The sequence below is a fragment of the Myiozetetes cayanensis genome, unplaced genomic scaffold (genome assembly GCF_022539395.1).
Source record: "Myiozetetes cayanensis isolate MyiCay16 unplaced genomic scaffold, myiCay2020 scf2-11, whole genome shotgun sequence".
Lineage (NCBI taxonomy): Eukaryota > Metazoa > Chordata > Aves > Passeriformes > Tyrannidae > Myiozetetes > Myiozetetes cayanensis.
In genome coordinates, this window is record NW_026087411.1 from 49,967,908 (window position 1) to 49,980,665 (window position 12,758).

The following is a 12,758-nucleotide window of genomic DNA, read 5'->3' on the forward strand; positions in this document are numbered from 1 at the left end:
CCGGGCCGCTCAGTTCGGCGCCGCCATTTTGTCGGTGTCCCCGCCGCGGAGCCGCCCGGATATGGGCAGATCCCGGCCTGCCTCGCGCGGCTCCTGCCGCTCCCGGATGGAGCTGCGGCGGCTCCCGCCCGCCCCGGCGGGAGCGGCGGTGTCTGTAACCCCTGCGAGCCCGCTCGGGACAGCCACACACAGCGCTCACGGAACGCGCGGCCCCCGCCGCTGCCGGGCTTCGGGCAATGCTTGTTGCTCCCGTGGCAGTGCCGAGCTCCACGGACAAATCCCGATCTCCTCATGCGGGGGGGAAAAAAAGCTCTGACGAGCCTCCTGATCCAGCTACCGGGCGAACGATGGACTCGTTACGGACCAACAGGAAGGAAAACCCACCGGTTATCACTCAGAGTGGCATCGCGACCCTTTCTGTCCGTTTTATCCATTTCATTTCCATCTTTTGCATTTCAAACAAACCGAGAAGCAAAATTTAAGCTGCTCTAACGAGACTTGCTGGCAAGTCCGTACATCGCCCGATGAAGGAAGGACAGCCATGTCCCCCAGCTCCTGCAGCCAGACACAAGGAATTCGGATCAGGTAAGGTGTTCGTGCACAGCAGACCAAGTCCATTCTTGCAGATGTGAAGTAAAATACAGTCTAAAGTGGTTATGGTGGAAAAATACCACATAAAACCTTGTAACTAACCTGCTGCTGCCCAAATCGTGAGGATTCTCTCCATCTCTCAGACTGCAATACCCAGGATCAGTTCAAGTAAGCGACAGTTATTTACCTTTCCCCAAAGACGAGTGCAAGCACATCTGTTTGAATCAGTTTAGTAACTCAGACCACTACTCTTGTGCAAAATTTTTATTAAAAAGAGAAAGGGTTCTTTGTAACAAAAAGTAGGTACAATGCTAATCATAAAATTGAAATTTTCAAAGATTTCAACAGACCAGACATGAAGTTTTGACAAAGACTATGTCTCAAGTTTAGAAAGTCTTATTCTTACACCTGAAAACACAGCCAACACATCTGTCAAATATGACTTCTTAATTATAAAAACCACTTATCAATTGGTAAATTTACTGGTGCATTATCAGGTTTTAACATGCAGTATCCATGATAAAGCTGCATATAATTCAAAATAATGTTGCTAGAATGCTTAGATTCTTACAGAACCTTTCACATTTCATAGCTTTAATAGTTTTCCTTCCAGTTCTCATGAACTAATGTTAAAGGTTATGTTCCCCTAAATATATAAAAAAATCCCTCTGCTTGAAAAAACCCCAGTGTCTCTCAGGTGACGTAAAAAGAATTTCAAAGAACCCCATAGTTTTGCTTTAGAAATAATACTTGAAAAATATCTTTACAGGGAAAAATAAAAATCCAGGGTTTACCTTTTCTTCAGTTTTTATGCGCGTGTGTATTATAGACATCACTGTACAGCACAGATCTTGCCCTAGTGACTACTCTCCTGCTTATCCCAACAGGCAGCAGGGAAGAAATGGCATGTAAGCTTGCTCAGTTACCCATCCCAGAGCATGAATAGTAAGTGATAGCTGTCGGAATCTGAGGTACCTCACATTTCCTCTGCAGTACCAGGATCAAGCTGTAGGTCCCTCTCCCACTCGCCAGTAACAGACTAACGAGCGGCATTAAGAATGAACCTGACACTTCCCAGCAGTTCAAGCTGATCAATACTTCAACGGGATACTGCAGTCGTTTCATGCAAAAAGTTGTCTGTTCACATAAATAGCCTCTGCGTCAGTGCCATATACTAGGCATGGTCCTAAAACATCTAAGCTATTCACAGACAAAGTCTGATTTGGAATTAAGTTGGTGATTTCCATGCGGTCTTTGGTAGGATCGTTGCTTAGCCAGGCACTTACTACAGACTGGTTAATGGTATTGTGGGAAAGATAGGTAGTATTTCTTCCTCCTGAAAGAAGGAAAGAGGGAAGAATGGGGAAAAAAAATTTTCAATTCAGTTTATATATTCTCAGAATTTGAAGAAACATAGTAGTTATGCAGCAGACATAATAGGAATATAATTTTGCATTTAAGTCAGTTTTCAGATTAGTTATCAGATGTCCTTTCTTTGGTAAATTAAGGAAAAAATAGCTTCAAAAAATATTAAGTACCTAATTACAGAAACCTGCTACCAGCTCTGACCTCAGTTAAGACAAATAAATCACAACAGCTATGACCTCATCTCACTGAACAGACAGTGTAAGTACCTGCAAGTTTTTCTAGCTAGATACTAAAGCAAGGACAGAACAAAAGTCTGTTCATACAGTGTCTTGCTATATTTGGGGTTTCGGCTTTGCTTCAGTAACACTTATTCCCTAATGTCCCTCCTCCCTACTTACTCTGCAGCAAGTGACACACCTGTATTTGACTTTGAATTTTTTCCACATAATATTTTACATTTAAACTAAGTATCACAGTTTGAGAACTGTCATTCGGCATAAAATTAACAGGTGTCTGAAGTGACGCTAAAGGATTTATATTTCATATACCTGAAAACATGCACAGTGCAACTTGAATCAGTAATCCTATCGTTTCCATATACAAAACTTAACTTTGAGGCCAAAGTCAGCATGTGACATCTGGAAGTTTCCCCACTGTTTACAGTCTGAAGTGGCAAGCACTTAGCAGTCTTTGTGAAATGTTTGTATTAAGTCAGTATCATAACTTTAAAATCCTGCCACAATGCAAAAGGACCCCATTTCATTCATTGGAATTTCCAATTTTGACCTTGAATTATGAATTCTACTATCTCTTTGACATATCAATTTTGTGGTATTCTAACTTTGTGTATCTCCCTCAGAGACTCAGTAATGTCATTGAGGCTGCCTCTGTGTCTTTTCTACATAAAGACGATTTTTAAGTGAACACAATCTCTCTTTGAAATCACAGATGTGCCCCTTCACACATTGGTAAGAGTGCAGCACATTAAGAAAACCAAAACCAGACCACAAAACACCCTCACACAACTGTTAGCCTTATAAGTAGTTTTCCTCAAGTGCCTATCAGTGCTTGCTTTCTAAGAAAGAAACCAGCTTTTAATATTCTGTATTAGGATTGTGTTATTAATTGGCTCATGTGAGAACACTGACTGGCACGATGTTGCCAACTGACAAATTCAATGCAGATGGACTTCAAACGTCATTACCTTGATGAAGAAAAGACGGTTTTTCAGATACATTTGTGGAAGCATCCCAGTGCCAAAGTGATCCATCTTCAGAACATGTAAATAAGTGATCAGGGTTGGAGGGATGGAAGTGAACTTCCCACACTGGAAGTATCAAACAGAACAATGTCAGAACCACTTCAGAACAAGTATCAAGTACTCCAATCACGGCACTTTGGATAGCATGATGTGGACATGCACATACAAGCAGCCATGCCCCCATCAAAACCTTCCATTCTTAAGTGTGTGTGGGTAGGACACCCAAAGCCCCATGCTTAATCATATACGGCAGTTTTCCCTCCCCTGGGAGAGGGGTGGTAGGAGGGGTAGGGGAAAAAAAAGGCTATTTTGTTGCATTTTCAGTATTGGAAAAATGGCTAAAGGTTAAAGTCATATCTGCATTCAGGCATTCTGTATACCATCTGATGCCATCTTCCCTACTATTAAGTTTAAATCTGCACACAGCATGCATTCCTTCCCAGCATGTTATTTTGCTTCTACATACGACAACTGTGGAAAAGACATTTAAATCAGTAAAACTTAACAGCAAGAAATATTTTTACTCATTTAATACGATTGTAGCATCAAGTAAATATATTTTCTGCACAAAAGGAACTGCTATCTTTTTTGTGTAAAGTTACTAGGAAAGCAAGCTGTTTCAGCATTGTGGAGGCACCAAATGGATGTGTACTATCTTGAGTTTCCCTTTCTTCCTCATGTTTTCAAGTTTGTTAGCATCTGCATTCTTGCTTTACTCTATCTGCATAACACAGCATCAATTTCTGTGACTCTTTATACACCTACCCTGCTAGAAACATAATCGTTCCGATCAAATGCACTTAAGGGCTCATTAAAGAATTTCTCACCAAGTCTAGTTTTAATTTAGGTAGAGTTGGCTTTTAGATAAGAACAGTCTCACATACAGAGAAGGAAGCCAACTGGGTGAAAACACATTGAGTAGTAGTAGGTATCCTGAGAAGAGTATAGAGGTGAAGGTTATGTAGGGATAGGGTGAGGAAGGCCAAGGGGAAGCTGGCACTGAACCTGGAAGGGGATGGAGAGAATCAAAGGAATGGCTTCTACAGGTACGTCAGCCAGAAAAGGAGGGTCAAAGAGGTTCCCCCCGATAAACAATGCTGGCAAACTGGTAACAACAGATGAAGAGAAGGCTGATATACTTGGTAACATTTTTTGCCTCAGTTTTCAATGGCAACCTCTCTTCCCACACCTCTCAAGTGAGTGGACTGCAAGTCAGAGTCTGAGGGAGCAGAGTCCCTCCTGCTGTAAGAGAGGCTCTGGTTTGTGACCACCTAAGGTATTTGAACATACATAAATCTATGAGACCTGATGAGTTGCATCCCAGAGTCCTGAGGGAATTGGCTGATGTAGTTGCCAAGCCACTCTTCATATGTGAAAAGTCATGACAGTCAGGTGAAGTCCCAGGTGACTGGAAAAAGGGAAAGATGGGTATATACCCATGTTTAAAAATGGTAGATAGGAGGACAACTGACTTGTCAGCCTCAGCTCTGTGCCTGGGAAAAACATTCTAGCCAGCACAGCTTCACCAAGGGCAGGTCTCCTGCCTGACCAACCTAATGCCCTTGTATAATGGATTGACTATATCAGTGGACAAGGGAAAGGCTACAGATGTCATTTATCTGCACTTCTGTGTAAGGCCTTTCACATAATCTCCCACATCCTTCTAAATTGGAGAGATTGGGCTGACTGTTTAGTGGATGAGGAATCGGTTGGACAGTCACATCCCAAGGCTAGTAGTTAACAGCTCTGGGTCCAGATGGACAACAGAGGTCCATATTGGGACCAGTGTTATTTAATATCTTCATCAATGACATAGTCAGAAGCAGCGTGGCCAGCAGGTCAAAAGAAGTGATTCTCCCCCTCTACTCTGCCCTCATGAGACCCCACCTGGAGAGCTGCATCCAGCTCTGGGGTCCCCAATATAAGAAGGACATGGATCTATTGGAGCGAGTCCAGAGGAGGGCCATGAAGACAGTCAGAGGGGTGGAGCACCTCTCCTATGAAGACAAGCTGAGAGAGTTGGGGTTGTTGAGCCTGGAGAAGAGAAGGCTCTGGGAAGACCTTACAGCAGCCTTCCAGTACCTAAAGGTAGTTTACAAGAGGGTTGGAGAGGGACTTTTAACAAAGGCATGTAGTGATGGGACAAGGGGGAAAGACTTTTAACTGCCAGAGGGCAGGTTTAGATTAGATATTGGGAAGAAATTCTTTACTGTGAGGGTGGTGAGAAAAAGGGAGCTGGAACAGATTGCCCAGAGAAGTTGTGGATGCCTGCAAGTGTTCAAGGCCAGGCTGGATGGGGCTTGGAGCAACCTGGTCTAGTGGGAGGTGTCCCTGCCCATGGTAGATGGGTTGAAAGTAGATGATCCAAAAGTCTCTTCCAACCCAAACCATTCTATGATTCTATGAAAGGCAACTATGTGATTGTTTTCTACCATAGTTACAACAGCTTATCTTGTACCAAAAATAGAAACTTCTCTAAAATAATGCCTTCTTCTCCCCCTCAATTTCAGGTACTTACTTTCTGCTTCATGAGCATTTAGCAGGGACACTGGCATAGTACCCTGCCTGATGTCCCATATGCTCAGCATCCCATCCTGGCCCCCTGTGGCCACAATATGCTGCTGATTGGGATGCCTGTCCACACAGTGCAGTGGAACTCTGTCACCTGCCCTGCAAAGAGAAAAAACCAAAACAACCAAATAACCCAAACATGAATTCTTTATTTAGTTTCTGTTTTCTCCTTCTTAATCCCTAGGAGTGTTGACAAGTGAGGTACTGGTATCCACTGCAGCTTCAATTCCTGTAGCATCTGATCACCACAGGCTGAAGCCACATGACATCTACTGGAAACCAGAGGTATGGCCATAACATGAAGCTACAATCGGATGAGCATCAGATTCCGTGCCCTACGGTACACAGGCATCTGCACAGCATCTGACAGCTTTACAGGAGTGTGACAGCCTTGCATACACATAATGCTCTATGTATACCTACAATAAGATTCCTGTGAAATGCATGTTATAATTACAGTTTCAACATACGCTAAGAGTTACGAAGGGAGACTGGGCACTAACAAAATCAGTCACCTAAACTACAGCCTATTAACAGCAATGGGAATTATCACACAGACAACAACGGTATTTAAATCTAGCTCACTTTTTTCTCACAGTACCTTATAAGGCACAAAGGTACCATTCAAATACATTCCAAATGCCAGAAACCTTATATTAGGCCTGTGGAGAAAAGCAGATGTAAAGTGTATATATATAAATAGGGGAAGAGTTTTGGGTTGAGGATTGGAATTTGTTTTCTTAAAAATGAGCAAGTGTACAGGTGCAGTAGTCCTTCAAGAGTTAAATCATAAAACAGACCACCTTAACACAATGCTTAGTCACAACAGTGGTTCGGCCATTAAGCATTCTGCTTTTGACTATTTAATTACCACAGAAGTTAAAATCCTTTAAAAAAATCAGTGATATATCATCCCATTTTTAGGACACTATCAGGAAAGATCTAAATCAGATTATATAAAGTAGCGCATGCTTCTCAGTAAATATGTAAAAAAATGGAGGTCTTACAGAGAAAATATTTGAGATGGCTCATTTCTTTGCTGTCTGAGGTCCCATATTTTTAACTGTCCAATTGAATTTACTGTCAAGATCTCAGTTGTGCGAAGGAAAGTCACTGCATGGAGTGTACTGCTGTCCGCATTGTCTGCAAGAGATGAGAAAACCATTCAGGTAAACCTATGGAATGCTAATCTCCATTTAATTACAACAAAATAACTCTTTATAGAAAACAGAAACATGCTTACAACCTCTGCATTTTCAGCATCAGGGACAGATCAGTATCTGCAAATACTCGGTGAAAAAGGAGCCCTTGCTTCCTATATCAAACACTTCTGAGACAAATCTGTAAGAAGCTGTGTTTAATTAGCTTTGGTGCTTAGAGAACTACTTGTTCATCCATAAAATTTCTTTTTGCAGTTCCTTCAAGAGGAATCAATTCAGCCAAGTTTATGGTTTTCAAAAGTTTTCTTTATATGTCCAGCACCTACTGACAGGAGACAACTATGGAGCTTTTTATAATGAAGTTCTTCTGAACACAAGGAACAGTACTCTGACTGGGAACTTTAAGCAGCTGTGTGCAGAAACACTTAATTCACCGACTTTTAGACCTTTTTCTAAGAACTGTCACTGTGATATCAAGTTAAACCAGAGTTATGCTGTGCTTGTTAATAAGTAAATGGCAAAGCTCTATTTTTTCCAGGTCCTTTTCTCCAGTGCTTCTTCTGGTCAGCGTAATTTAAAATGTTAAACAATTCACAGCATTGAGGTGAAACTTTTGAGGCCTTAGGAGAAAATGTGGACACCATTTTCTTTTAATTCTGTTACTATATAGAAAGCTTTCATCTTGATTATGATGGGGTAACATTGTTAAGTCTACTTTCACCTCAAATATTTTAAAATTCTTTGTGTAAGTCCATACAAAAAGAAACTATAGGTGAATTATTATGTTTCTGAATAAGACAGATGCCTGATTACAGATTTAGCAGTGATCCATTTTTATGGCTCCAAAAGATTTTTACTGAATCTCTAACTTCAGAGATTTTTTCCTACCATAATTGACTACAAACCTATCAACTTTGTATTATACTCTTAAATCCATTAAACAATAACAAAAATATCAAAGTATTCCCTTCCGTATATTGAATGAGGTACAAGAGTTCTATCAGCTCAGTGCCTGTGAAATATCAAGGTGTCATTGAACTGGGAACCAGTATGAGAGACTGCTTACACCGAAGAACTCCATGCTGAAGAACCTGAGAGCATCTTCCCAGGTGTTCTCTCTCCAACTTTTACTGTAAAACCATCCCTAATATGTAAGTTTGTGCGTGTCCTTTCCACCTAACTCCACATAAGGTTCACTTACGCATCATTGGTTTGATAGACTTATTTAGGTACCATTCCTATTTTAATGTTTCCCTTCCCGTTTTCAAAAGGACATTTCTGAGTTAACCCACATGTGATTTCTTGAATGTTTACATGCCAGCAGATCTAAATGCAATCCTTCCTGCAGCGTAACACTGGATGAAGCTATCACTACAAAGTAAGCATTTTCAAGTAGTACTATGAAGTGAGGACCAAGAAAACTAACAACTTGCATCCTACACATTATTAAATCTATAGGTAAGCATCCGAGAAAATTGCCCGGAGAAAAATAATTTTGGGTTTCTTGATATTTGCTTCATGAGAATTCACAAAACATTCTAGTCTATTAAACTTGTACCAGCACATTCTGCGTTGGTATCTGTGCATAAGTAAAAATTTTACAATAAAATAATCCTTTTAAATTAGTTAATGTCTTTGCCCCTCAAAAAATCATAGAATCACAGAATCATTAAGGTTGGAAAAGACATCTAAGATCGAATACAACCTTTGACCAAACAGCACCATATCAATGAGACCATGGCACTAAGTGCCATGTCTAGACATTTCTTGAATGTTTCCAAGGATGGTGACTCCATCACCTCCCTGGCCAGCCTGTTCCAGTATTTCCTATGAAGAAATTCTTCCTGATGTCCAACCTGAACCTCCCCTGGCACAGCTTTAAACTATGTCCTCTTGTCCTGTCACCTGAGAGAAGAGGCTGACCCCCACCTGGCCACAACCTCCTTTCAGGCGGTAGTAGAGTGATAAGATCTCCCCTGAGATTGTTACTGTGTTTTGTGTGTACCTGATAAAAAAATATGGCTCATGCCTTGCTACTTTTTTTTTAATATAGAAAGTTTTTCAATAGAAATTCTCAAGGAACTTCAGTGAAGGGCTGTATGCAATTAATAGGATTTATCATACAGCCATGGACACACAAATACACCTCCTCCCCCCTCCAAAATCCCAATGTACTTCCTTCCTTAGTTGGCTTTATCACTGTGTAAATTCTTTCATCCGCTGGAGGAAAGGTTTTGCTTAACAAGAAACAAAGTGCTGTGTGAAACTGAAGCTTCAGGAAGAAAGTTTTGGTTTAACAATGCCACTATCAAACGTAGTGTTACTATCCTTTAAATTACGTCTGCTTTTGAGTTCAATTTCCAGCAGATGCTCCGAACTCGTATTCTGTTTTCATGATTCTAGCATGATAGAAGAGCTGGGAATAACTAGGTTTTGACACCTTCCTTCATCCCATAATCTATTACTCTAGGGAATACGGAGCTTTTTCACCAAGAGAGAAATGATCCCTTGCTACTATTACCATATTTGGCAGAAAAACAGGGTACAAACAGTGGTTTCTGGTTCTTGCTGTTCCTTTAGACACAAATAGATATTTTAGTATATGGACACCACAAGGGTTAATCTTAATACAAAGAGTGAATTGAAGTGACCATTTCACTGACCTCCAGTTATGAAGAACTTGGGAGACAATACCTCTTGAAATCTATCCGTGTTTCATATATACTGATATAGTATTTAACAATTCTAGGTGAAACAGAATCCTACTGAGAACATTGGGGTTGAAGTTTCTCTGTCAGCTAAAACATTAACTTACATATACCTGAATAAATATAGAAATACATCTGAAGTATGTTCAAGTATTTAAAGTCTGTAGGGATACAGGATTAGTGTGGAGCAAACGCATTCAGCTTGGAATACTGAAATCAATTATCAATTGACTTTTTTTTTTTTTTTTTGTTATCATTTGCGGACTGAAAGCCAAACAAGCCCCGCCAAACTATAGTAATTTGAACAGTTATTTCACATACCTATAGTTCTTACTGCATCTTTTTGGTCAGCTCTGAAGAGATTTATTCTACCATCTTCTCCAACAGTGACAATTTCTGGGTTGCTGCAGACGACTCCCGTACATGCTGCTCCACCACAAGATGTGTCTTGACCCACATGGTAATGGGCCCTCTCCCACCGATGGTTGGCAGATAATGTCTAAGTAGTAACCAGACATGAAATTATGCTGTTAAATAATGAACCTGGTAGAATGAAGCTTCCAGAACACTCATGAAACCAGTAACAAGCTCCAGAAAAGCCACACCACCTCACAGGAATAAGAACCTCCTATATAAAAAGGAATCAAGAGATCTAAATTTTCCTTAACTCTTTAACACACAACCCTCCCATGAAACATTAATTATCTCTTTTCTAAACCACTGTTTTCACATGACCTAGAAATTAGAAAGAATACTATTTATGAACTGTAAAATGTCCTTGACTAGGCTGATGCCTTCAATCTTTCCCTAAGACAAAGGAAAAACCTGAAACCTTTACAAAATACAACATCACATTTAGATTTTGATGGCAAAGTACTCAGTTTATTTACCACAGCAAACCATTAGCAGACATTTGTCTTTACTGTGTCATTGAGAATACGTAAGAAAAGTAATTATGCATTTATTTTCAGTGATTTATAATCAAAGCAAAAGACTATAGAGTTTGCACATCTTCCCTCACTCATGAGAAGAAATTCAGCATAATTTATTTAGTTCAAGAATGCAAAAACTCTAATAAGGCAGGTACAAATCCATTAATACCCACTCCCCCAAAACAATCTAATCTCTTAAAGTAGGTTTTCAGTGAATGGACTGTTTGGTTACAGGATGTATGCTACAAGACACCCCCGTCTTGCCCTGGAATCTCCTTCATGTAGCATGTGTGTAAAATGCTTTTTTCTTTCCTTGTATGTATAAAGTCAAAGCTTATTCTAACACATTTACTTATTAAAATAATTGGTTTCGGTAGGTAAATGTTTCTTATGCTGAGATCAAAGTGAGCTGTATTACACAGAATAGCACCTTAAAGCCAGTGCATGTTACATACCTGGTTATTTTGATGATGACGGAATATAGTTACAGTTCCTGTTGATGAGCCAACCACAATTCTCTCTTGATCCAAAAACTAAAGAGAGATAGTAAGTATGCTATTAGTCGATGTTATTACTAAGATTATCATTTTGATTTTTGAGTAACCTAAATGATTGGTAGATAGAGGGAAAAACCAAAGCAAACCAAACCCCCAAAAAACAACCCCACAAAGCCAGTGGTTGGCTTTTGCCCTTTTTCTTTGTAGGAGTTTTTTGGCCAATCTCAGCATTTTGACAGCTCATCCTCGCTTAACTTCTCCTTAGTGACAAGTCCTTAAAAGATCTATTCAACACAGCTATTTTAAAGCTATTTTACCTGCATGTCCATAACATCACCGTTGTGCTGGATATCACACAGCAGGTGAGGTTCTCCATGATATTCACCATTGAGGCCCACATTTCCGAGGTCGTCCGCAGACCAAAGGGAGATCCTGTTATCCTGTACGGAAACGACACCACCACTTTTACTCGAAAATGCTTTCGAAAGTATCCAACACTACGCCTCAGCCAGGGAAAGCGCCAGGCTGGCGGCTGCGCACCGCTCTACGAAGCCGCCGCCGGCCGGAGGAAAGCGCTCTCCCGGCGGGATAACGCTGCCGGGCGGCGGGGCGGCCCCACCGCTTCCTCAGGGACACGAGCACGGCACAGCCCGGCGCAGGGCGGGAGCGCCGGGCCGGGAAGGGCTCCCGGCGGCCCCAGCTCCGCTCCCCGCGCCCAGCGGCGGAGGCGCAGGGCACAGGGGCGGCGTGAGGTGCCCCCGCCGCCAGCCCCGCGCCCCGGCGGGAAGGTCGCGGCGCGCCTGCGGGCCCGCGCGGGCGGTACCTCGTTGTCCCAGGAGCCGGTGGCGAAGACGTCGGGGGGCTGCAGGGCGGCGGCGGGCGGGGGCCGCCAGCGCGCCCGGCTGATCTTCTGCGACACGAACTTGGCGCTCACGTCCTCCATGGCCGCGCCCGCCGCGCGCCGCTCCCGCCCGCCCCGCGCCGCGCGCGCTCATTGGCTGCGGCGCGACGGCGAGCGCGGAGGGACAGGCGGGGGCGCGGCGGTGCGCGGGCGCGCGCGCGGGCCGGGGCGAGCCGCGACAGAGGAGCGTCCCGCCCCGGCACCGTCCCCGAAACCGGCACCGCAGAGGAGGACATCGAGCAAGGAGGCAATGTGCGCCCTGCCTGCTCGGCTGGGCCGGCGGCCCCCGGAGCGTTGTGTACGTGTGTCAGCTTTGCATGACGTGCACCAGCTTCTGTTTTCTCAAAATGAGTGATTGGGACAGCAATTAAGCATCTCCGGTCTGCTTTTAAATATGTCCTGGTTTCGGCTGGGATAGAGTTAATTTTCCTCCTAGTCGCTGATAACAGCGTTGTGTTTCAGATTTAGTATAAGAATGATGTGGGTAACAGACTGATGTTTTAGTAGTGCTTACCCCAAGTCAAGGACTTCTCAGCCCATGCTCTGCCAATGAGCAGGTGCACGAGAAGCTGGAGGGAGCACGGCCAGGACAATTGACCTGAACTGGCCAAAGGGATATTCCATACCATGGAGCATCAGTCTCAGTATAGAAACTGGGGAGAGTTGACCATGAGGGACCAATTGCTGTCCAGGGATGGGCTATTTAATCTTGTTTTATTTCAATTGTAAATGTTACTAAGAGATAAATTATTATTAATTCAACCTATGG

At 42.6% G+C, this 12,758-nt stretch overlaps 1 protein-coding gene and 1 long non-coding RNA gene across 3 annotated transcripts; one reads left to right on the plus strand and one right to left on the minus strand.

The window, feature by feature from the left end:
• The first annotated feature begins 114 nt into the window (after positions 1-114).
• Positions 115-8,983, plus strand: LOC126640285 (uncharacterized). 2 transcript variants are annotated; one of them, XR_007628976.1, is made up of 3 exons: positions 135-585; positions 5,976-6,076; positions 7,207-8,983. It is a non-coding gene; the product is annotated as an uncharacterized LOC126640285 (long non-coding RNA). The 2 variants fall into 2 exon arrangements; XR_007628975.1 differs by having other exon boundaries at positions 115-585; positions 5,976-8,983.
• Positions 841-12,064, minus strand: NUP43 (nucleoporin 43). Its single transcript, XM_050315922.1, has 8 exons — positions 11,912-12,064; positions 11,406-11,528; positions 11,047-11,124; positions 9,981-10,158; positions 6,799-6,934; positions 5,739-5,890; positions 3,164-3,286; positions 841-1,927 (listed from the first exon to the last, which is right to left on the minus strand). The coding sequence occupies exons 1-8, from the start codon at positions 12,029-12,031 to the stop codon at positions 1,713-1,715; spliced, it is 1,125 nt and encodes a 374-aa protein (XP_050171879.1). The 5' UTR covers positions 12,032-12,064; the 3' UTR covers positions 841-1,712.
• Positions 12,065-12,758: the final 694 nt, after the last annotated feature.